The 25,695-nt window shown below is 40.6% G+C and overlaps 2 protein-coding genes and 1 non-coding gene across 3 annotated transcripts; 1 reads left to right on the plus strand and 2 right to left on the minus strand.

Moving 5' to 3' along the window:
* Nucleotides 1-6,519: 6,519 nt before the first annotated feature.
* LOC139456181 (rab proteins geranylgeranyltransferase component A 1-like) lies at nt 6,520-12,923 on the minus strand. Its single transcript, XM_071237740.1, has 2 exons — nt 12,592-12,923; nt 6,520-10,066 (listed from the first exon to the last, which is right to left on the minus strand). The coding sequence occupies exons 1-2, from the start codon at nt 12,778-12,780 to the stop codon at nt 8,240-8,242; spliced, it is 2,016 nt and encodes a 671-aa protein (XP_071093841.1). The 5' UTR covers nt 12,781-12,923; the 3' UTR covers nt 6,520-8,239.
* A 337-nt stretch (nt 12,924-13,260) lies between these two features.
* On the plus strand, nt 13,261-13,332 carry Trnae-cuc (transfer RNA glutamic acid (anticodon CUC)). Its single transcript has one exon. It is a non-coding gene; the product is annotated as a tRNA-Glu (tRNA).
* A 9,386-nt stretch (nt 13,333-22,718) lies between these two features.
* Nucleotides 22,719-24,404, minus strand: LOC139455356 (uncharacterized). Its single transcript, XM_071236914.1, has one exon. The coding sequence runs from the start codon at nt 24,402-24,404 to the stop codon at nt 22,794-22,796; it is 1,611 nt and encodes a 536-aa protein (XP_071093015.1). The 3' UTR covers nt 22,719-22,793.
* Nucleotides 24,405-25,695: the final 1,291 nt, after the last annotated feature.

Here is a 25,695-nt window from a genome sequence, read left to right on the forward strand (position 1 = left end):
TACATTTCAAAACTAGGGGACGGTATTGTCATGGTAACGGAGTACAGGGATGTTGTGCATCACTTATTTGAAGTGCATACGTTTTCCAAGATGGTAAATAGTTCATATTTTTTTCTAATGTTTGCCTGTTTGTCTTGTAAATAATCGTGTAAATTTACTGTACTGTATATTTAACTTCTTGAGACTGTTTCAAGTGAACTTGATTTGTTATTTTCATATCTCATCAAAGCATATCTCACAAATAGTACAGTTATGTAAACATCAGTATGGATGAAGTTTAGGTGAAAGAGTATGCTGCATCAGTGTCTGTTTAAGCTTAAAAAAATTAAAGAACTGGTTCTCAGGCAATGACCTTTGAAAATAGAGTGTGGGCGGGCAGGCGATGTTTTTTTGTGGCTTGTTCAAACTAGTCTGTAACCAAATAAACAGTTGTGTACCATCAACCTGGGAAAGGGCATCCCTACGTAAACAAGCATACAGACTCCTATTGGCGCTATGTTCATAGCATGAGATGCGCAGTAAAGCAGTGCTATATTGGATTGCATTGTGTTTAAGGAGGAGGATTTTTAAAAAAATTTGTAAATGGAAATAAAAATGAAACGTGTGGTGGACTTTATTGTGGTGCAGGCGATGCCTGAGAACCAAGACTATTATTTTTTTTTAGCCTTAGCCTTATATCATAAAACCCTGTGGAAGTCTGCACATTTTGATAATCCAAGGCAGTACCAGACCTTATTAACCAAACTGCTTAGAGAAAAATAGATCTTCACATTTTGTATTAATGGTGCTCAAATCACAGACAGATGTTTCAATCATTACTTGTTGACATTCAGTGAAAACCTGCTCATTACTGATCTTGCAAATAAAATACACCCCCACAAAATTAAACGTCTATCTTCGTATAATTGTTGATAAAAAAAAAAAGACACAAGAAAAAATGTGGTTGGGGGAGGACTGAAGTATTTCATTTGGAAGATAGCATCATTCGGATATTTCTAAAATGGATATACCTCATTGACTAATCCCTAATTTTGTATTTTTTGTTGTCTTTACCTACGACAAACAGGAGGAGAGAGATATTTTGTTAAGGATAACATACAAATAACTGGACACTTGTTACAAATAATGAGTAGGGCTGGCGAGTATCATTATCATTATGTACACATGTGTTATCAGACTCAATATACAGCATCAAAGTAACAAATACTTCATAGTGAAATGTAAAATACAGTCTGAAAGTTGTAAAAAACTTCAATAGATAAAAAAAATAAATCAATAGATACATTTTAAAAATGTAACACATTTCATTTTATTTCATGAGTACATTTGTAACACATGAGAATCTTAAACTTTGTGCTTCGATATACGTGCTGTATTTGAACTAGCCCGTATATTCGTACTGCACATGCATTTTATGAGATTAGATCGTTGTAGCCAGTACATGTGTTATGCACGAGCTTGGAATTAGTGCATGAACTAAAAATTAGCATTGCAGAAAGTAGGCCAGTTAGCTGTTAGTTTGTTACACATAATCTACAGTGAAATCACAGTGATGTCATGGCTGCCCTTAAGTCAACTACAAAGCTAGCTTAACATTTTTAGACAGTAATCAAGTGGTAATTTGCTATGATCTCATTGATCCAGACATCGTCATTCCAGTGCGATTTTCTCGATTTGTATATTTCTGCTTCATCAAATATTTGCTTCAGGGCATTACTTATTTTACATGTAACTGTACTTGACAGTTATTGTCCAGAGTCTGGATCTAGGTGATTTTCCTGTGCTGCATCCTCTATATCTCCAGGGCAAGCATTTCAGTAAACGTACACTAACCCCTGGATCCATTCCAGTGATCCATTGCAATCGCAAATCACTCACCCTTGAGTTTCTTTACTATTTTACTGAAGAATCAGTCATCGACGAAAGTGAAAGGGTAAGGGAGGTAACTCGTATTATCTAAACACCAAAGCCACTGCCAGATTTTATGGACATGAAGACATTTCCATCAAAAAGATTTTTGAGGTCTATCTTTTGTGTGTCAGTCCGTTTTTTCAATGTTGAAGGACTCGCAAACTCCATCATAATCAATGCCATTGGTCCCTATATGGTTGATATTGTCAACCCAACATTAAGGCTGGTTTGTGGCATGCATTCTGATTGGTCTGTTAGACCTAGTAGCGTAGCCAATCAATTTTGCAAATATATATCAAGGGTGGGTAAATTGAGATTGCGAGAACCAGGGCAGTGGATCCAGGGGTTGGTGTAGGTTTACGGGAATGATAGCCCTGGAGGGTCGCTGTGGAGTAGGCAACATCACAAATAACGATCTGATGCGGATTCTATTTTAGTATTGACCCCAGCAACCTGTGCTGGTCGTAAGAGGCGACTTATGGATCGTGTAGTCAGACTCGATGACTCAGTTGATTGTGTTATCATATCCCAATGGCGGAGATCGTTGCTTACAATATCAATCACTGGATTGTATGGTCCAGAATGGATTATTTACAGACCACCGTCATGTAGCTGGAATATTGCTTAGGGCGGCGTTAAATAACTAACAGGAGAATAACACCAGAGCTCTCTAGTGTCTGTGAAAGATGAGACTGTTTGGCTGAATAATTTTCAACCATCTTTGAGATCACCACTTTTTAAATGTCAGTTGTAGCTATGTTACAAGGTATAGAATGTTGGTATTTCTTAACTTTTTGAGTAATTTTAATTTTTGTTTTATATATTTTGTTTCATTTGCACATATTGGCAACATAATAATTGAGGCTGTGATGAGAATGTACAAAGCTGTATAATTACCAAAAGTGTAGCATGTGAATAAATATTAACATGTGACTAGATTGTTAATTTGTTGTCTTTTAGCGGCGGTGGGGTAGCCTTGGGGTTGAAGCTTTCGCTTGTCACACCAAAGACCCACGTTCAGTTCCCCACATGGGTACAATATGTGAAGCCCATTTCTGGTGTCCTCCGCCCTGATATTGCTTGGATATCGCTTAAAGCAGCATAAAACAACACTCACTCAATGTCACTCAACATTGTGTGTGAAGATAAGCTGCTGTTGCCATGGTGTTACGTCTGACACAATCTCGTCATGTCACGTCCAACATAATACACCTCAAACATGGTCTTGATGATATGCACCAGATATTATGATGTATCTATGGTAGAGCGGTCATGATATCCCTCGAGTAGAGTGGTCATGATATAGCTAGGGTAGAGCGGCCATGATAACCCTCGAGTAGAGCGGCCATGATGTACCTTGGGTAGAGCGGCCATGATGTACCTTGGGTAGAGTGAGCGGCCATGATGTACCTAGGGTAGAGTGAGCGGCCATGATGTACCTAGGGTAGAGTGAGCGGCCATGATGTACCTAGGGTAGAGTGAGCGGCCATGATGTACCTTGGGTAGAGTGAGCGGCCATGATGTACCTTGGGTAGAGTGAGCGGCCATGATGTACCTAGGGTAGAGTGTGCGGCCATGATGTACCTTGGGTAGAGCGGCCATGATGCACCTAGGGTAGAGTGAGCGGCCATGATGTACCTAGGGTAGAGTGAGCGGCCATGATGTACCTTGGGTAGAGTGAGCGGCCATGATGCACCTAGGGTAGAGTGAGCGGCCATGATGTACCTAGGGTAGAGTGAGCGGCCATGATGCACCTAGGGTAGAGCGGCCATGATGTACCTAGGGTAGAGCGGCCATGATGTACCTAGGGTAGAGCGGTCATGATGTACCTAGGGTAGAGCGGTCATGATGTACCTAGGATAGAGCGGCCATGATGTACCTAGGGTAGAGCGGTCATGATGTACCTTGGGTAGAGCAGGTACATGATGCAGGTAGAGTGGCCATGATGTACCTAGGGTAGAGCGGCCATGATGTACCTTGGGTAGAGCAGCCATGATGCACCTAGGGTAGAGCGGCCATGATGCACCTAGGGTAGAGCGGTCATGATGTACCTAGGGTAGAGCGGCCATGATGTACCTTGGGTAGAGCGGCCATGATGTACCTAGGGTAGAGCGGCCATGATGTACCTAGGGTAGAGCGGCCATGATGTACCTAGGGTAGAGTGAGCGGCCATAATGCACCTAGGGTAGAGCGGTCATGATGTACCTAGGGTAGAGCGGCCATGATGTACCTAGGGTAGAGTGGCCATGATGTACCTAGGGTAGAGCGGCCATGATGTACCTAGGGTAGAGCGGCCATGATGTACCTAGGGTAGAGCGGCCATGATGTACCTAGGGTAGAGCGGCCATGATGTACCTAGGGTAGAGCGGCCATGATGTACCTAGGGTAGAGCGGCCATGATGTACCATAAGTAGAGCGGCCATGATGTACCATGAGTAGAGTGGCCATGATGTAGCCTGCAACCTTGGGGTATCGCGGTGCTTGTCATGTACGCTAAACGGAACAAAATGCACTCACTAACCTTTATGTTTATTCGTGTTCTCTGTATCAGATATCATTCATGTTGTCAAACAATGCATATTTTACTGATAAAAGTTCATTATTAACATTAGTAGCTCCGAGTAAATGCCGGGCCTCGCGCTCTGTTTGACAAGGGAGAGAACTCCATCGTATCTCGGAACAGAGAAAAGTTGTGTATGGATGTCCGAATTGGACAAAAAGAGGACATTATTTTACCAACCACTTGGTATGATCATGCCACACATCAGTGATTTGTCCAGACAAGTGCAAAGACAAGTAAAATTCTAAATGTGTTATCAGCAATAGGTATTCAATGCATATTTACCGAAAAGTAAGAGAAAAATATTTTTATAAGTCAACATCAAAATATCAGAAATGATATTTTAAGATTGTTTAAAAAAAATTGGATGACAATAATTTGTCACAAAATGGAAAAATGTTAAATGTCAACAAATAAATATATAAATAGCACTCCTAGCATGCCCAAAGTATGTATTTATCTTTTGGTTACTAGTGAAGAACGTATTTCTAAGTTTGGCATTTTGGCCCTTATGATCTCCCAATAGATTCTGGGCACAGAGCGGGAAAAAATGTGCGGACTACGTTACTTCCGTTACCTCATTAGTCGCCATGAATATGCAGATGATCTAGTTCAGGTCGATAGAGAAAATTTACTTGGGGAACTGCGGGTTATATCGTTGTCCATTGATAGATGGGGGTAAGGCAATATTACAACAGATGCCAGAAATATGTATCAACTGATTAATAACTCCTCACTTACAGCAGACGGAACATTCCGAGGAAATTGAAATTGTTTACGAAGTGAGCACTTCCTGGTTACTGATTTGCATAACATTAATAGACAGCCGCTAAGAGGCGTGTCCCGCATGAACTATTGGAAATCACAAATGCCGCGATACGATGAATGCCGTGGTACCATGGGGTACGAGTATACCTAGGCTAGAGCGGCCATGATGTACCATGAGTAGAGCGCCCATGATGTACCTCGGGTAGAGCGGCCATGATGTACCATGAGTAGAGCGCCCATGATGTACCTCGGGTAGAGCGGCCATGATGTACCTAGGGTAGAGCAGCCATGATGTACCTAGGGTACAGCCGCTATGATGTACCTAGGGTAGAGCGGCCATGATGTACCTAGGGTAGAGCTGCCATGATGTACCTAGGGTAGAGCAGCCATGATGTACCTAGGGTACAGCCGCTATGATGTACCTAGGGTAGAGCGGCCATGATGTACCTAGGGTAGAGCTGCCATGATGTACCTAGGGTAGAGTGGCTATGATGTATCTAGGGTAGAGCGGCCATGATGTACCTAGGGTAGAGTGGCTATGATGTATCTAGGGTAGAGCGGCCATGATGTACCTAGGATAGAGCGGCCATGATGTACCTCAGGTAGAGTGGCCATGATGTACCAAGGGTAGAGCGGCCATGATGTACCTCGAGTAGAGCGGCCATGATGTACCATGAGTAGAGCGACCATGATGTACCAAGGGTAGAGCGGCCATGATGTACCTCGAGTAGAGCGGCCATGATGTACCAAGGGTAGAGCGGCCATGATGTACCTCGAGTAGAGCGGCCATGATGTACCATGAGTAGAGCGACCATGGAGTACCAAGGGTAGAGCTGCCATGATGTACCTTGAGTAGAGCGGCCATGATGTACCATGATTAGAGCGGTCATGATGTACCTTGGGTATATTCAACTGTTCATTAGTGCAGCCCATCATACAATGGAGAGCAAGAAACTATGCTATGTAAACAAAGTAAGCACCAATTTCCATATATTTTCTTAAAAATTTGTTTCCAATCTAAATTTTTGGACAAAATACATATGTTTTTGTTTACAAAGTAAATGCTCATTTTGAAATACAGAGACCCAAACAGATTTCTGTAGTCCTAGATAATGGACCAGTGACAGTACTTCATTGGGATATTAAGAACAAAGGGTAGGGCTTTGCTATTATTTTTCAACTGTTCTTTTTTTCATTTATGTCTTTAACTGCGTAAACATCAAATATGGATTGCTAAGTTTCTTAAAAACATGCAAATAATATTAATCATGTCAGTTTTATTGCCACAAATGTTGCACAAGTTTTCAATATTTCATACAGTACATTCTAAACATGCTTAAACATTTAAAACAACATTTTACACTTCATCTGTCCACGCATGTCATCAACACGAAATATACAATGAGCAAAGTTGTTGGTATAATACCGGGCTTGGACACATGCAGCACACTGATCCAGTAATCTAAGCACAGCTATTATGATTTCATTGGCCTGGTTAACTAATCTGGCTTCAAATGCTTGATATATCATGATATATTGCGCTCTTTGAACATATTTCATAGATATTTGCTGCAATAGTAGTCGGACCCACCTGTATATAATGCCTCTCATACATGCAATAGGGTTAATAAATAATATATACGTCATGACATGTAGATATGGTTGATTATCTTTACATAGAACCAATTGCTAATCACACATCAACTCCAACAGTATTATGTCAATATAAATAAATCTTTGTGTTCCTCATGAGAGTGAGTTGGGTTTAACGCCGCATTGAACAGTATTCCAGTAATATCATGGCGTGTCAGCTTGATGTGGGGGAAAAGCCGTAAGTGATGCAGGTCTCAGACGTTTACCACTTTGGTGAAATCCACGAGCACGGGTATGGTGCTAACAAACCTAAAAACATTATCAGGACGAACTGGGATTCGAACCCACAATCATATGTTTCTGGCATGCTCAGGGCATGCAAAGTGTCCCTCATGAGTGAGTGAGTGAGTTTGGTTTAATGCCACTTTGGTGAACCACACGAGCACGGGTAAAGTGCTGACAAACCTGACATACCTTTGGGTGAACCAGGATTCGAACCCACAATCATAGGTTTCTGGCAAGCCCCTCTTGAACATTATCAAGTTAATTTTTATCATCCATTCTATTGCGGACTATAGCTGCTATTCAACACTCATATTTCAGGAGAAATAAACATGGCACAATAAAAAACATCATTTCATGCACAAACATACTTTTGGCCGTGGGTCTTGTCATAATTCTTTGATGTTTTATTATTGAATGGTAAACATGGTAAAAGTAATTATTACATATAAATTATGTACAACACACACAATATACATACAAATTGTTTACCTGAGATAATAACACAGGTAAACAATGCCAGGACATTTATACCAACATGATCAAAGTCGGTACATATTCCAGCAAGCACACATGACGATTTTGTAGTCAGTATAATCATGATAATCATCAGGTTATTAAAACCACAATTACTGACAATATGTTTTTAATTTATATTTACTTTATGTTTGATCTGAATACACCATATCTGAGTTTTGTCCTGGCTATAATACTTATCATGTATGAAGTAATACCCAAATGGTTTGTCTGCACCAAACACAACATATTGCAGGCCAACTTGAGCTGTGGTATAGTTGAAATACTGCCGACAATACTATTAAACCAAAATTCACTCACCCCAGTTAACTTCACTGATGTTAATCTATTATTATAATCGTTGAATTAGTGAGTGAGAGAATTTAGTTTAATGCCGCTTTGAACAGCATTTCAGTTATATAACAGTGTGTCAACTTAAAGTCCGAAGTGATGCAGGTCTTAGATGTTTGCTACTTTGGTGAAACCCATGATGAGACTTTGGTGCTGACAAACCTAAAACAATCAGGGTGAATCTTGGATTTGAACCCACAAAAACAGCAACTTGTGGTGTCCTAGACAACTGAGCCACCTGTGTTACCTTCAGTGTAACTATCTGACATTGGTCTTTTCTAGCTTATTGCACAAATCCAGTTCCGTTTGACCTCTCTCTTGTTGCTCCTTGACCTGGTCATCTGAGGCCACTTTGTTCTCGACACCTGTGGCAACCTTCCCTTTATCACTCGACACTTCCTCGGACTTTGTGTTCACCTTACCCTCTTCCTCAGACTTAACATCGGGCTCTTCCTCTGTCATCTTATCCCCGTCCTCAGACTTTGTCCCTTCTGGAGCCTCTTCCTCAGATTTGGTCTTCTCGTCATCATCTTCAAAGGCATTCTCTGTTCCCTCACCCACTTTCGTCTCTGCATCATCCACGTAGATGATGTCTTCGGGGTTGGGAGGTTTGGGAAGAAACTCTTCATCAGGACAAATCTTCTCCCATATTTTCCTGGCATGGAGAACAATATCATCCATATCAATCTCTGTCCCAGGGCCAGGCAGAAGGTAGACGTTCGAGGGAGTCGAACTTGAAGGAGTCACATCCGATTGATCGTCCTGGCTGTAAAACAACGACCACAAGATACATGGTTTGTCATCGGTCTGCTCCGAGCCTCCAAATAAGGTTTGGATGATGGGCGAAAGATCAGCTTCAGGGTCACCACTTCCTGTACGAGTAACATGTACAACGAACGAATCCCTCGGGCAAACCATGGACGATGGTGGTAGTTCTAAAATGGTGATCGGTCGAGATGGATCATCCTCCAAGAGGAGGTGCAACATGGAAAGTTCTTGATTTTCTGATGGCAGAACGGACTTGTTAGTTATCAAAATGGCACGAGAGATTTTGGAATCAGAAGCGCTGTCCTTCAGCGTCTCAGGAGTGTAGGATGGCCCAAGGATAAGATGCTTGCATTCAATCCTTTGTCCCTCTGTTGTGTGTATTGCACAGCATTTGTTGTCCTGGTCTATTATGATATCAGTGGCCGACATCTGCAGGCAGTACACACCACCAAACACGGCACACAGACGACAGAAGCCTTGTGGTATTTCTCCACTACCATATAAAGGAAACAGGAATGCTGTGTTGCCATAGCGACCAAGGGACTGTAAGAAGTGCTGAGTTTTCTTCAATCCTTGTTCTGTTGTAGTTGCCTCTGTTGCCATAGCGATAGAGTGATAAACAAAATGATGAGTGTTTGGCGTCAGCTTCTTGAATTTCAAAAATTCCGAAAAGGGTTTTCCGACATAGTCTTGATACTGATCAGGGTATTTATCATGTTCAGCACAGAAAGTGAGAAACTTCATGAGCAACCGTTTCTCCAACATCGACACCTTCTTGCTGCTGAAAACATCTGCCCGGGAACATGGCACTTTCTCCAATTGTCCATTGAGGAGAGTTAGCATCCTACTGACAGTCCTGAACTCACAGTATTTAGCAACATCAGAGACTATCAGCAACTCCACCATCTGGCCGCTGCAGTACAAAACTTTAGGGGCAAGGTCAAGGTTGAATCTCCGCCAGTTGTCCTTTATTTCATTTGCTGTCCAAATTTTCTGGGTTGGCTTGGACTCTTTCTTCTCAACCTGCTCCTGCTCTTTAGATGTTTCCGTCGGCTGTTCCTCTTTCTTGTCATCAAACTGACCTTCACCTTCAGCATCAGTTTTGGGAAGTTGTTCTGGGGGAGCGCTGGTTTCTTCATCACCACCTGACTCCGCTGCAACAATATCCTCTGGGTTGTCGATTTCTTCAGCAACATGATATTGTACTCTGATCTTGCTTTTATCTGCTGGAAAGCCAGGCATCAACATGACCCTCTCACCATCTTTCAGCTCTGGCGATTTCTTGTTGTCCTGCTTCTCATTCCCTGGCTCAGCTGTCTGGGGAAGGAATACAGTTTTAGATAGAGGGGTCATTTGTTTGTTTGTTGTTTAACGCTGCACTCAGCAATATTTAAGCTATATGTGGCGGTCTGTAAATAATCGAGTCTGGACCAGACAATCCAGTGATTGACATCATGAGCATCGATCCACGCCGTTGGGATACGATGACATTCCTCAACCAAGTCAGCGAACCTGACCACCCGATCACGTTAGTCGAAGCATAGTCACCTTTTACAGCAAGCATGGGTCCTACTCCGGATCTTCAAGGGTCGGTCATTGATTGGAAATCATAGTATTGATATATCAACTCAGTTACACAAATATCGATTTATAATAAATTAATCATTTTGTATGTGAACAGATAAAAATTATCAATTAATCAAGCTAATTTATGCAAAATATTAAGGAGACCAATCAATTAAATGTTTAAAATTGAATTTTTGCCTTCTCATTATCCCCCTTTACCATGATAATCTTAATAAATGTTCATGTTTCCGTGGAAGTGAAGTATTTATTTAGTATAGGTATTTTAAAATTTGTATCGATACAGTGTCAACATTATTAAATTAGAGATACATTTATATCACTACATTCAATGACATACCTATTTTAGAGAACAATCATATCATATTAAACATTGTTCATCATGTTCATAATTCAAAGAAATGTAACACATAAAGTAAGCATCTTCTGAAAGTAATGTACATGATGTATCATGAAGTATGACATTATTTATCATGTATAGATAAATAGATATATCATGAAATAAATGTAGTTGATTAAGGGAGTAGTGCACTTTACCAGAAGCACTTTTTTGGATTTTAATTAGCACTGCACAGAGGATCAAACCCCTGTTGCCATCTTGAAGCTAAGCTAGGCCAATGAGTAAATCTAATTAGCCAACAGCTTACAACGGGACCATGTGCGCTATCACAAATAATTAGTGCTTGTTTACTGGGTCGTCAGTCCAACATTTTAACCTTTATGCGCAGTAGCCGTTTTCTCTGCAAGACTCAAAACTTGATAAAAATTGTTCAAAGTTTCCTCAAATTACGTTGGACTAATTTGATGAGAGATAGCTAGCCCATACCCTACCTTACAGCCATTAGAATCATGAAGGGGTATTTGATCGGAAAGGGGTACTTAACCCTAATGATCGTAAAGGCATGCTTGATCGTGAAGGTGATTCTAGGGCTTAGGATAGAGTCAGAGGGTAGTCAACTCAACTAACCTTAAGGATGAGAGATGTGATGGTTAAGTGAGAACCGCAGCCGCAACCGCAGCCTGAACCAGTCAGGCTGAAGGGGTCATTGTCAGCACAGATGTGATTGTGCAGTGAGAACTGCAGCCTGAACCAGTCAGGCTGAAGGGGTCATTGTCAGCACAGATGTGATTGTGCAGTGAGAACCGCAGCCTGAACCAGTCAGGCTGAAGGGGTCATTGTCGGCACAGATGTGATTGTGCAGTGAGAACCGCAGCCTGAACCAGTCAGGCTGAAGGGGTCATTGTCGGCACAGATGTGATTGTGCAGTGAGAACCGCAGCCTGAACCAGTCAGGCAGAAGGGGTCATTGTTGGCACAGATGTGAATGTGCAGTGAGAACCACAGCCTGAACCAGTCAGGGGTCATTGTTGGCACAGGTACTACAGAAATGTATCCCAGGTATGTTTCTGTATACAGAAATGTACCATAGCCAAAATTAGAATACAGAAACGTACCTAGACTAACATCTAGTCTCTGAAATGAACATATCGTACATAAAAAAACAGTTGTTCAGTTATCTTAATAAAAATATAATAAAAAGGAGCCCAGTGACTCTCTTCATTTTCAGACCTGATACTGCAATGATCTAGACTTGCCAAACATTATAGACTTGCATGGGCTGTATTTGATATATATTTGTATCAGGGTCTGTAAGACAGACTAAAACGTCCCTAGTACCCTAAATGGTGGACGAGTCCATATTTCTCAATCCGAAACCGATTCATGTTGTAGTTCCAGTTTGTCTAATTATGAGTGCATGCGTGCTACTTCTTCATGATCTTTTTATCAACAGCTCCCTACCCTTATGTAACATTACGGTCTTGTCAAAGGCATTCAACTCCTGTCTAACCCGTAGTGCCATTTAGCACTATATAAACTGCACCCTGTAAACAGCACTGTTGCCTTCATTTGTTTTAGACTTCTGTGATTATCAATATTAACTTACCGGTATCATAGATCCAATATTAGTTTTCAATGGGTAAACTAACAATTATTCAAGGTTTGGACATGGTATGTATTATAACATGATAATCCATCAACATTACGTGCAAGAGTCCAACACTCTATTAAAAAACATATTTTGGTTTTAATAATAAACATACAAAAGTTATTATTGGAATATGACCACTGTCATTATGGATGATCAATAGGCCTACTGTATTAAACTGATAACATGCAATGCTGCACGTAGATGTTCATATTTTATAAAAAGGATAAAATAAATTCAGATTTGATTTATGTGGCGGTTCGTTTCTCACCTCATTTCGTACTTTCCATTTTTCAATACCTCCCGTGTTAAACGATGCCCAAGCGCCACTGTAGAAATCATTTCTATCGATATGCAGGACTTTATAACCATTACGTGAAAATGCTGCTGCTAGAATACTTTCCGGCAGTCCTGTTCCTAGGACGACCACATCAAACTCAGATGGGAGATCAGAAGCCATTTTCCGCAGGTTTTATGCTCAATTGTCCTGCACGACGTGGCCACGTTGATTAATTTACTAGAACATGACAAAATGTACCATGTCACTTGAGTTGATCGTCATTAAACGGAATTAGGATTTTGTGTCATCGAAACCGGAACTGGAGGAGTAGGAGGATGCTTTTGAGCTCTGACACAGCGTTTGTACGCTGTATCAACGTGGCAGAGGTCCGATTCTGTGGTGTGCGGGGAATTGCTCGCTGCAGGTGCCATATTTTAGGATTCGCTCCTTCGTCACGAATGATATGCAGCACCAACAGTGTTACGAGTTTTAGAGGACAACGTATGTTTCACGATTATGTTATTAAATCCCTGAACTTAAACAGTTTCACACTAAAACTTAAGAAAAACACATGGAATTTAATAAAGTCAGTTACACAAAAAGTTACAAGCTAGTTCCTTATTTTCTATGTATAGTTATATTTACACAAGCGTAGTCAGGTCCCAGGTGGTCTAGTGGTTAGGATTTGGCGCTCTCACCGCCACGGCCGGGGTTCGATTCCCCGTCTGGGAAGAATCTTTTGTTTTTTTTACAGCAGGAAATTATTTTTCTTATCACAGGCATGGTTTGCTGAAGACCACTGAAAACTATTTTTACTGCATGGGTTAATTCATCAAACAAAAGACGTTACTAAAAGAAAAACATTATTATTTTAGCATTAAATTTAAAAGCAATTGGCAATGTTAAATGCTTCTTAGAAACGAATACACTGAAGATAAAGTTGGTTCAGTTCACAGCAGAATCTGGGTTTGGACCAGACAAACAAATTGTAGATGGATTGATCAACGACTAATGCTGTCTGAGTGCGACGACACGACATGCAGGTGACGTGTTGTAATCACTCGATCTGTATGTCAGGTCGGGCGACATGTATGGGGCACCGGAACGAGCACAAGAGAGAAATGAGAATACTAGAGGAGAGTGTTGCTGAGACAAAATGTATTTAATCTCATTAAAACCATATCTTAGTTCTCGTTACTGCTAAACAAAGGGTATAGCGAGAACTAGGATATGATTTTTATGATATTGAAATGTTATGGAAACTACAATCAAGATCAATTTTAACACGTTTTAGATGTGATAAAAAATTATATGATATGGCTAAAATCTTCAAAACCCTCACTAAAAGCAGGGCTATTTATAACAGTGAGTGAGTATGGATTTACGCCGCTTTTACGAACACCCGATCCATTAATTTTCGTCTCCTTTTACAACAAGCACAAGCCTGCCGATGACGAATATTCTTATTCGTGGAATTTGGAATTTATATTTTTTAGGTATTTTTTGTAACAAAAAGCCTAGGCAAGTATAGATCAAACTAACCAAGTCCAGTTTGCTTAATCCCACAGCAGAAGAGGAAAGGTTCTTTCAAAGAAGAAAAAATAAAATTTAAAGACATGTTTTCATTGACTAAGCGTTAGTCTATCCCCACAGGTTGGCGTAGTAGTAATACAACTTTAATTCGGGACTCGTTTCAAATAGTCCCGAAATAAGGAAACCCCTTTTGTCATCCATGTGGAATTAATTATATATTCTGATAAAGGAAACCACCGACGACATGTTCATATATCATCCTAGTATTATAAACTGGGACAAAAGACACACACAGGTACCTGGTATGGAGTGCTGTACGGGTAGAAGTTATTTACTTTTTCTTTGTGTTCCCATGTACAATACAACAGCGGAATGTTCGCCTGTGTCGCTGAGAGTATATACAACTATAGCCATGCTTTGTGTTATTGGCCCCCATGCAGGTGTATGTGTCTATGCAGGTGACCATAATTATGAGCATTGTTACATACATAGCTGTGGAGCCGTGTTGTTGTACAGTCAATAAACATATAACGCGTGGACCGAGTGTGGTGAGGTTAGATCGCCCTCTCCAGCATGTCCGCCGATGTGTGAAGTTCAAAAGTTGAATGGAAATAGAGTGATCCAATTTCGTCCTAAAACTCTGCCTCTGAAAGAATGTTGTTGAGAACATTTGAATATCAATAACGTCACGATTATTAAACCTATCAGAGTCAAAATTTGATAAACGATACCTCTCTGTGCCAAACCCGATATACGATACATATCTGTGCCAAACTCGATATACGATACCTCTCTGTGCCAAACCCGATATACGATGCCTCTCAGTACCAAACTCGATATACGATACCACTATACAACATTTTCTGGCCAAAACAATTAAAGTGTATGTTTTTATTACTGTCAAACACGTCTGTGTGCGTGAGTTTATACGCGTACAATTAGATGTAAGTTCCTAAAATGACCCACATCATCTTAATTCGGAAAAAATCGATTTGTACAAAAGAAAACCCCACACAGAACACAAACATTCCTTCGATAATACCTCTTATTGGGTGTAGATGTCATGTCGCTGAGAAAAGACATTGTGTCATATGCGGCCTTTATCATCTACATTCGGAACTGTCGTCAAAGTTGTTTTTCGAGATACAGAAGTCACACATGCTTGTCTGAATGCCTTTCTAACTCGTATCGAGAATGTAGGAGCCTTGAAGAGAGGCATGGGATCGGAGTTCAAGATCTGTTTTATTGAGACTGTCTCTGACTTCAATTTTTTTTTTACGCGATACCACTATTGTAACCAACCACTACTAAACAGCCGGACAAAAGAAACTATATCCTCTTGAAAGTTCGCACTTAACTTTGTTCGATACTGTGTGTATTGTGAAATTGCGACCCCTATGTTCCTTGAGACGCCATGTGCACGTCAGTTCTTGTGAGATACTCACTGATATGATGCATGCAATATCGCATGATGCATCATAATCGTATCAAATACACATCGAATAACTTTTTCTTTCTTGTTTCATTTCAGACACCATCAAACTGAAGACTTTCTTTTGACCGGCAGTTTAAATACATCTTGATGGGACGTATCTCTCAAAACAAGGACTACTGAGTAGAAAACCCCATGACGTTCAAGATAGCCCAATAATTTAAGTTTCTTTTGAGAATAACGCAGCGCTTAGAATGGGCGTTCGATGCCTACCTTGAACGTCTTCTCGACCATGGCTCGAAATTATCGCATTGGTTGTGATTGATGGGACCTTTACTTTGATTAGTAGTGTACAAGCCAATGAGAGCGAGGCCAGCACAGTGTCACCGATCACTTGTCAATACCCCCTCCGTGGTCTAATGGTAGAGCGTCCGCCCGGAGAGCGGAAGGTCCGGGCTTCGATCCCCGGCCGCGTCATATCAAAAGACGTTAAAAGATGGTACTTGTTGTTACCCTGTCTGGCGCTCGGCATTAAGGGGCTAAAATAAGGACTGGTAGGCTTGGAGTCAGTATACTGTATTCATGTTAAATTGCGGCATGGTATCTCAATGGTAGCACTATACATCGGCATCAGTCCGGACTAGTACAAGCAGCCACACAAAAGCCAAACAAACACACACACGTACATGCACGTCGCTATATAAGTGCAATAATCTTGGACGCGACGTTAAACCCAATTTCACCTCACCCAATACTTAGAGCAAGCAGGGTGAAACTGATACTGGAATGTTTTATAGTTGGCGAGCATAATGTTATTAAGTAGCTGTAGGAAATGGGTTGTTTTGTGATGAAGGGTATCACATTTCCGATGTTTAAGTTATTTCTCTATCTGGACTCAGGTATTAGTATTCACATTATCCCGTCTGGAAAGTCGAGCTGTCTGCAAACACTATTCATGAGAAATAAAAACAAATGCAGGTTTGAGATTTCAAACCTGACGCAAAGACTCAACGATCTGGTATCCCTCGAAAACAAAATTGATTCGTGGGAAAATAATATTTGTCTCTCCGGAACTGGGGTTACAGAAATTGTGTGGTGGTGTCGTTGATGACTGAATGTTGAACGTAAAACGTTGAATGAGACGCACAGTGTCGTCGAAAAAAGGCTGTCAGGTAGAACAAAACATGTCTGTCATAATATCAAGACGACCATGTTTTGTGTTCGGATACGATAGCATCAACCATCCACCAAATCAGCGAGCCTGACCACCGGATCCCCTTAGTCACCTCTTACGAGCAGCATGAGACAAGCATGGGTTGCCGAAGACAAATTTTAACCGGGAATCTCCACGGGACCGAACCTGTTATAGAAAACCCCTACAAATCGAATCTTGTATGCACGTTACTTCGTTCTTTTGGTCGGCGCCCGTGGTCACGGATGTGGGCCTGTAGGCTTAGGCACCGCAAATCGATGTGCAGTTGTGTCCCTTAGCCATTCAAGGATCCGATGATTTTGTGTTCGAATCACAGAATTGCCCTGATTATGATCGTGGGTTTCATCAGTGGTAAACATCTAAGACCTGCGTGCGTCACTTTAGACTTTCCCTCCACGTGAAGATGACACGCCATTTAACTAAATTATAGTATAAAGCGGCATTCCAACCATCTCACTCACTCATAATACCGTTATTGACCATTGTTAAAGTCACATAAAGTTAAAAAAGTAGAACATCAACACATTTATATTTGATAACATTTAATAAAACCATGGCACTTGTTACATACATGCATCAAATCAAGGCTATCACATTCTTTCTTCCTTTTTCAGTTTTATCAGTTACTGTCTGGGTTTCATTTTCTTCTCTTTTTTAACAGCATCTTTATTACATCATGGTTCCACGTTTTTATAACCCTGTATACAACCACGGGGATAGGCGTATCAGGGGATATAGCTTCCACGTTGTAAGTAACAAAGTAATTAGAAGAACATCAACAACAATTTTTAGTTTGGATGCAATGGACGAATTGGTATACTTCAGTAATTTGCAGTGTAATAACAAATCTTTTCGGAATATATTAAATGACAGTCATTTCCAGTTTTTATACACCTGTAAATAGTAAATGTAGCTACAACATATAATTCATAAATTCAGAATAGTGGTTTTCTTCACTGATACCATGCAAAACAATATTCCTATAATTACCACATGTTTTCTTATACTATCGCTTACAATTTAAAAAAAGGATAAAAGCGGCGTCATCAACAGTTCAATACTTTGGTACAATCAAAACCAAAGGGATATCAACTCCTGACTTAAATGATATATGACCTTGGAATGCGATACATCTTATATTTCTCCTCTCGTGTGTTTTTTAATCAAATTTGTATATTTTATTGATGTCATGATAATGCTAAATTCATCAGCAAAGTTTTTTTCTGTGTCAAGCAGACCAAGCTATGTGTTTCTATAGGTATACACAATGAGAAAAATAAAAAAACAACAACATTGACCTTTAAACCGCCAGTTACAGCCTTTCAGCACCCAAATCGGCTTCACACTTTATGTTCTAAACATTACATTCCTCTGCCACATACAATTATGGATAAGGGGTCATGTGGCCCTCTGCCTCTCAGCTGGGGACTGCGGACAATTCTCAGGTCCATTATAGCATAACATAATGAAATCTCCTAAATACACAATTCTTTCTTTCTGTTTGTTGGCTTGAGTAAATGTATCACTATAACAAGTGTACGTATGGAAACAATTGAAATATAACAAAACAGATTTCACTTCTAAATTATGTGTATGTATTATTTACATTATGGTGTATGATGACAAATGATAAAAACAGTTTCTTCAGCAAAACCAATGGCACATAAACAAATGTGTATCAAAAGGAAATTATGCCCCGGCTCAAAAAAGTCAGTGTTAGCAGGCAATACGAAATCAGTAGGTAGATAGATAGATAGATAGATAGATAGATAGATAGATAGATAGATAGATATCAGTGCCAAATATCACAATAAAAATCATACAAATATGTTAGATAGATAGATAGATAGATAGGTAGATAGATTTCACGGCCAAATATCACAATAAAAATCAAACAAATATGTTTAGAAGCTGACTACAAACTACTTGTGTACCATATTGCAGTTAATTAGTGGTGAATATGTGTTATTGCTGCATATTGTTCATATGGTTGCTACGGAACATCGAAGTACAACAGGTCTGTGGGCTACAAATTTGATAATAATGAAACTGCATAACTGCATAATACGATTATATTCCGTCAACCTGCATATCCTAATCAAATAACTTATATACATTAATCACGATATAATGTTCCTCGTAACCATGTCAGTTTATAGAATAGTAACATGTATTATATATACAATAACAATAAAATGTATTTACAAAACATAAGCATATACACATGTCATTGAACAGAAGTCAGTGGGTGAATTTGTTTTTACCACAATACAAACGTTCAAACGTTTTCCAGGAAACAAGAAATACATCCACGATGGAATACACTTGTTCTATCGTCTGTTGAAACTGCATTTAGTCTAATTCACATAAATGGAAAATCCTGCGGTGCCGTACTATTGTCCACGCTTTAGTTTTCGATAGAATCGTTTCCACAACTCATCCACAAAGTCATATGATTTGCACTTGAGGACCTTTCTCTGATACTCCTTTGTGGGATTTTTTGTAGATCTTCTTGTCTTTATAGAGGAATAGGGTCGGTTGACATGCTCGTTCCAGTCCAAAATAGCGATTCCTGTTTTTATTGTGTACATTGAGTTCCGAAAGTGGACACGTTTATCAACATATGCCAGGATGGTATTGTGGAAACATTCAACGAAATGAGTGTCCGTACAGTGAATATATTTTTCAGGATGTTTGTAGATGTAGAAGGATTTTATTGTTTTCTTTAGAATATTGAGAGCAGTGTCATCTCTGATAACTTTCCTCGTAGAAATGTAGTTGACCTGGGTTTTGCACCTTGATGTGCTGTCACAGTGATCATGCTGGTTTTGATAGTGGTTGACAATATTGTCCATATGATCTTTTAATTTCGCAGCAGATCCACCACAGTTTTTCATACCCCAGTAGACAGAGGTTTTTACACCTGAAAGTTTGTCAGATAACTCGGGGTGCCATTTTTGACCTAGGGTTTTCTTGGTACCTGAAGTTATTTTCTTCATGGCACTGCCCACTTCCTTTGACACATGCCAGGTATCATAGGAGTCTATGACACCTGCATGGTTATCTGCAACATACTTGCTGACGGATGCATTTCTGTCATGGGCATGGATGTTAACTTTTACATTCTTTGATTCCAGATCTTCATATATTGCCCTGGTCCCATACACTTCATGTTTCTGAGGGCATATTTCCTGCTCTTTAGTTACATGCTTGTAACTGACTACCTTGTGTGTTTTCGGACCTATGGCTGTCACGTCACAGTGGTAGCTGTTTCGACGACAGCCATGCCGTGCATCAGTCATTATATCAACTTTTTTTTCACCATTAATGATAACTGTTTCTTCATCAAGGGCCTGTTTTATCTTCTCATCTCGAAGTTGTTCAACAGTTTCTTCATACACAGGAACGCTCCTTGCCATTAATCGTTTTGCTGGAGATCCGATATTGGCAAATTGGCAGAACCGTTCATATTGTACAGGGAGCATGCCACTGCACATATATGCATGGATGAGATGATAGTTCAGCCAATAGTCATGAGCTAGCGTAGGTGAAGAATGCCAAAACAGGAAAGCATGAGATGATTTTAAAACTGGTTGAAGAATAAGCCTCCCTGTATGTCCAACTCGCTCGAATTCAGTTGGTTCCAGTGGTCCATGAACTTGTGATAAACGAACTAATTCAAACAACTGTGTTTTGGTACACACGAACAGTTCTTTATCTTCACATTTGTCTGCCACTGTTGAATGATCTTTTTCTTGTTTCTTCATGGTTTCTTGTGACAAATAGTTATCAAGCAAAGTATTCATCACAAATGCCATACCTTTACCAGGAAATATTTTCTTGACTTGTTGCAACTTTGTCTCAAATGAAAGTTTTTCTGCTTCTGTGTCAAATGCCACGTCAAAGCTCTTCCTTGCCTTTCTCTTGTACTCATATATTTTCACACTGCCATCACTAAGCCTCTTCTTGCTTTTTCCAGTCTGAGTATTAGTGATGTCGGTCAGCGCTTCCATGATAAATTTGATTGCTGAACTTTCATTAACAGACAACTATGTAATGGAAATAAGACATGTGCTCAGAATGGAATCTACTTCAAATTTGCCAGATAAACTGAAACAACCAATGAGAGATGGGTTCGGGCGAGTGATTCACTTATGACTCATTATGTGACCAATCAGCAGCAACCTGGTAAGAGGCTTGACCCAGAACAAATTTGAAGATTATGCCGCCAAAAACTGCTGAAGGTAATATTGCCAAACTCTGGTTGACGAAATTGTTATACAAACACCATATTCAACTGTCAGGACACCATGAGTGGAAAAAAATATAAGTTATCTCTAATCATCAATGAAGAGGACAAAGAAGCCATGGAAGAATTCATGCGCCAAATGAATATAGAAATCTGTATGCAAGGTAAGCGTAGCATCCCTTATTGTTTCAAGTAACATAAAACATATACCTTAAATGGTTTTAAATTCATGACCAAATGTCTGGAAGAGTATAATTCACATAATTATTCATACTTAATCTATACCTAATCCATTATAAGCACTTGTTAGTGAGGCATGTTTTATTGATTATAGAATGTGAGGAGGTGCAAGAGAGTTCTAACCAAATTCAAGTGGACTCCCCTATTCCCGAGGGACAGTACATTACAAATCAGCCAGATCCCGAGGGTGACAATCGAATGGAGGAGGACACATGCCCCTACTGTTTTATTAAACCCTGTGTAGCCACCCACAACGGAACAGCCAGATGGATGGGACAAGGGCGCCCTCCAAGCCCTAATAACTGCACCATCAGAAAGGCTCTCTACTATAAATTCTGGAAAATAATTGACAACTGTAACGGGTGGAGAATACCAGCATATGTTCAAAAGAAGATCAGACTGGGTGATGGGGAGCATGTTGTCTTCCATCACAGACAAATAATGCCGGAATGTGTGTTGACACTTGTGCGAACAAAATATCCAAATAGGATAAATGAGCCATATATGGGACACAAGTGGTGGTGAACTGACATTATTATTTTTCTCTTTGTATATATATATATATGTGTTAACATTAATTTTCTTTCTAAAACTGCAATTAATTTCTTTAGGGAAAAATAAAATTCTGTAAAGCATAAAACAGTAAAGAAACTCTTGGCATCATGTAGCTAACTATGGCAATACAGTATCCTTATCAGACAAGTGATTGTGTTTTGTTTACATAAAGTGTGTAATTGCCCCTACGAGGTCAAATGTGTGACTTGTGCTGTGTCTCAAAGATGACAGGCCTTCCGTTCCCTCCTGGAGGAAAAAGTGGCGGTTTAATCTGTTTGGTTAACGTGTTGTTGTGCACGTGCCAAACCAAGTGTTGTTTTGGTTTTGATTGTTGTTTAACGCCGCACTCAGCAATATTCCAGCCATATGAAGACGGTCTGTAAATAATCGAGTCTGGACCAGACAATCCAGTGATTGATATCGTGAGCATCGATCCATGCAATTGGGACATGATGACATGCATAAACCAAGTCAGCGAGTCTGACCTCCCGATCCCGTTAGTCGCCTCTTACGACAAGGAGACCAATTCGAATCCACATTTGTACCTTAATTCTCTTTTGAGGCCAGAAACCATAGCATTGTATATTATGGTCTCTGTTGATGCCAATCGGTCTGATGGCTATCACCAACACTAAATGAGTGGACTTCCTTACACTGTTATGCTGACTTGTTTTTTTATATGTTTCCGAAATGCAAACAAATATTCTGAGATTCTCCGATTCAAGTGAGTGAGTGAGTATGGTTTTACGCCGCTTTTAGCAATATTCCAGCCATATCTCGGCGGGGGACACCAGAAATGGGCTTCACACATTATCCCATGTCGGGAATCGAACCTGGGTCTTCAGCGTGACGGGTGAACGCTTTAACCACTAGGCTACCGACCGCCCCTTCTCCGATTCAAAGTTGAATTATTTTGACTTTTTCTGACTTCTACAATACAGTGTACATAGAAACTGACAGAATAAGTGAAATCATAGAATTGGCAGAATGTCCGTTTTGATCTTAACCGATACAGGCAAGGCGTGGACGGCTGACCCTTTCATCCCACAGAGCTGCCATACCTTCCACGCCGATAGGCGGCGCAGTGATCGTATCACGTGACATCTTCTGTCTAGCTCCTCCCTGACGTATTTGACGTACGGTTTGACCTGCTGGGATAAATGCCGTGAATGTTCGTTTTTGAATATCTTCGCACTCTCTGTGATAGACGTGGGTGACATGAACGTACAAATGTTCAACATTGTATCCACCTCTTTCTTGTATTTATGCTGCGTGTCGACCACCTGACACAGAGACAGTTTCTCAAACAACATGTCAAGGTAGCTGTTCACGGCATATTTCCCATTGACCTTTTCATTGGGGTCAGCTCCATGGCGGAGCATACATTTCATTATGGCCTCATCGACTCCGATGACGACACTGCATTTAGCATACTGATGAAGAACAGTTCCCCGTAAACTGCTCTTGTTACCCCCGACCCTTCCGATCTGGTTGGCATGGGCGTGGTACTGGCCCAAAATGTCGGCACATCCTTCAACAAACTTCACAGCTAGAGTACGCGATTCCAAAACTGAAGCGAAGACCTCAACCGTCTCCAATAAACAGTGTAGCGCAGACGAGAAGGCATGTCTCCCGGTGACTGGTTTAACCCCACGTTTGACTTGACCTGCTTCGTCCTTGACCTCGTCAAAGCAGGGGTCAGCTCCCTTGCGAAGCAGCAGCTTCATGCATTGGGTGTAGTATTGAGTGTTGTCGTTGTCATGGATACAGAAGGCGTTGCTTAACAAGCTGTACAGAGGGTATGTTCTAGGAGGCTTACATGCTTTCACAGAGTGTCCGTGATTGATTAGAATGGACGTTATCTTTGGAAGGAGCGAATGACCTCCTTTGGCGAAAGACTGACTGTAGGTATAGAGCACGTGGTAAAAGTTCATCTGTTTGAAGAGCGACGAGGTCGATATTCCCTGCTTCAAAAGAATATCAAGACAGTCGGGTCTCGCGTACTGAACGGAGACTTCTATACCAGACTTGATGTCCGTCTTTGATGGGTTTTGTTTGAGGACAAGTTCAAGTGCCAGCGGCGAATCTGCAAGACATGCGAGGCTTACATCGTCTTTGGAGGCAGCTTCAGGGTACCTTTTGATGACACACATATTCAGAGTTGTCCGAACGCATTCGATGTGGTCATATTTAGCAGCAACGTCAAGAGGACTGTTCATTCCTTCATCACCGTCGTCATCTTGACCTGGTATGACAAACTTTCCGGACACCATCCGGAAGTCGTCTGGTCGGAACTGTAAAATGATACTGAGGACTGTTCGGAAACCCAGTCTAGCAGCTAGATGTGCGTAGGGATTTACTTTCGGTTCGTGTGGATGTGTAAAGTAGCCCTCCGAGAGGATAAGCTGTAGAGCTTCCGGGTTGTTGAGTAGGATGGTGTGATGCAGGGCGTCCAGTCCATTGTCGTCTGCCCAACACCGGAAGTCGCTTGCTTTTGACACCAGAAGGTACTGCTTCAGTTTCCGACCATCGATGCCTCTTTTGACAGCATCTAGGAAGTCTTTGATATTGACGTCAACCATGGTTTACGTTTCACCTGTGAAATGTATTCAGACAGTGAGTTACAGTAGTGATTTTTATGTATATTTTAGCCTTCTTTAGCTTAAATGAATACGTTCGAAAAAGAATATTAATATGAAACACTAATTACGAAAACCCCGTGGCTGCAATTCGATGTTTCGTCACTATAATTTTGTATTTCACCATGAAAATTTAAAGCAACAAAGTCTTAAGAATAAATAAACAAATTATGTTAGGATTATATATCTTCAATCTGTATATGACAGAAATCGCCATGTGTGCTTTGACCCTCTTTATCTTGTCACAAAGTTACACAAAACATGTCTGCAAAAAGATGTTTGTGAATGTGACAGCATATATTAGAAAAATAAGGCTAAAATGAAGATTTAGGAAAAAAATATTTTCAATATGAAAAAGAAAAACAAAAGTTTTTTTCACAGTTCTAACGTATTTGTAGGATTTACATAGATTTAAAAGACATTTGTACTCATTGGACTTAAGCCTCACACAGAGCCGATGCTGTGGCCTTTCAGCAGGCCGGCAGGTCATGCAAGGCTTGTCCCTTCTTGCTTAAGCAAGGGGCAGTGGGGTAGCCTATCATTGGGGTAGTCACCTATATCACAGCGTACTTGGACCCTTGGACCAGTGAATGAGAGTGAGTTGGGTTTAACGTCGCTTTGAACAGTATCTCAGCTATATCACAGCGTACTTGGACCCTTGGACCAGTGAATGAGAGTGAGTTGGGTTTAACGTCCTTTGAACAGTATTTCAGCTATATCACGGCGTACTTGGACCCTTGGACCAGTGAATGAGAGTGAGTTGGCTTTAAAGTGGTTTTGAACAGTATTTCAGCTATATCACGGCGTACTTGGACCCTTGGACCAGTGAATGAGAGTGAGTTGGGTTTAAAGTGGTTTTGAACAGTATTTCAGCTATATCACAGCGTACTTGGACCAGTGAATGAGAGTGAGTTTGGATTAACGTCGCTTTGAACAGTATTTCACCTATATCACAGCGTACTTGGACCCTTGGACCAGTGAATGAGAGTGAGTTGGGTTTAACGTCGCTTTGAACAGTATTTCAGCTAAATCACGGCGTACATGGACCCTTGGTCCAGTGAATTAGAGTGAGTTGGGTTTAACGTGGCTTTGAACAGTATTTCAGCTATATCACGGCGTACATGGACCCTTGGACCAGTGAATGAGAGTGAGTTGGGTTTAACGTCGCTTTGAACAGTATTTCAGCTATATCACGGCGTACTTGGACCCTTGGACCAGTGAATGAGAGTGAGTT

This window comes from Haliotis cracherodii, unplaced genomic scaffold (assembly GCF_022045235.1).
Source record: "Haliotis cracherodii isolate W230 unplaced genomic scaffold, xgHalCrac1.p SCAF_11, whole genome shotgun sequence".
Taxonomy (NCBI): Eukaryota; Metazoa; Mollusca; class Gastropoda; order Lepetellida; family Haliotidae; genus Haliotis; species Haliotis cracherodii.

Bases quoted from the DNA above. Each gene is read 5' to 3' on its own strand.
- LOC139456181 (XM_071237740.1), bottom strand. From the start codon at position 12,780: ATGGCTTCTGATCTCCCATCTGAGTTTGATGTGGTCGTCCTAGGAACA. The intron at 10,067-12,591 runs GTGAGAAACGAA...TTCCTTCCCCAG, and splicing joins AATGGAAAGTACGAAATGAG to ACAGCTGAGCCAGGGAATGA.
- LOC139455356 (XM_071236914.1), bottom strand. From the start codon at position 24,404: ATGGTTGACGTCAATATCAAAGACTTCCTAGATGCTGTCAAAAGAGGC.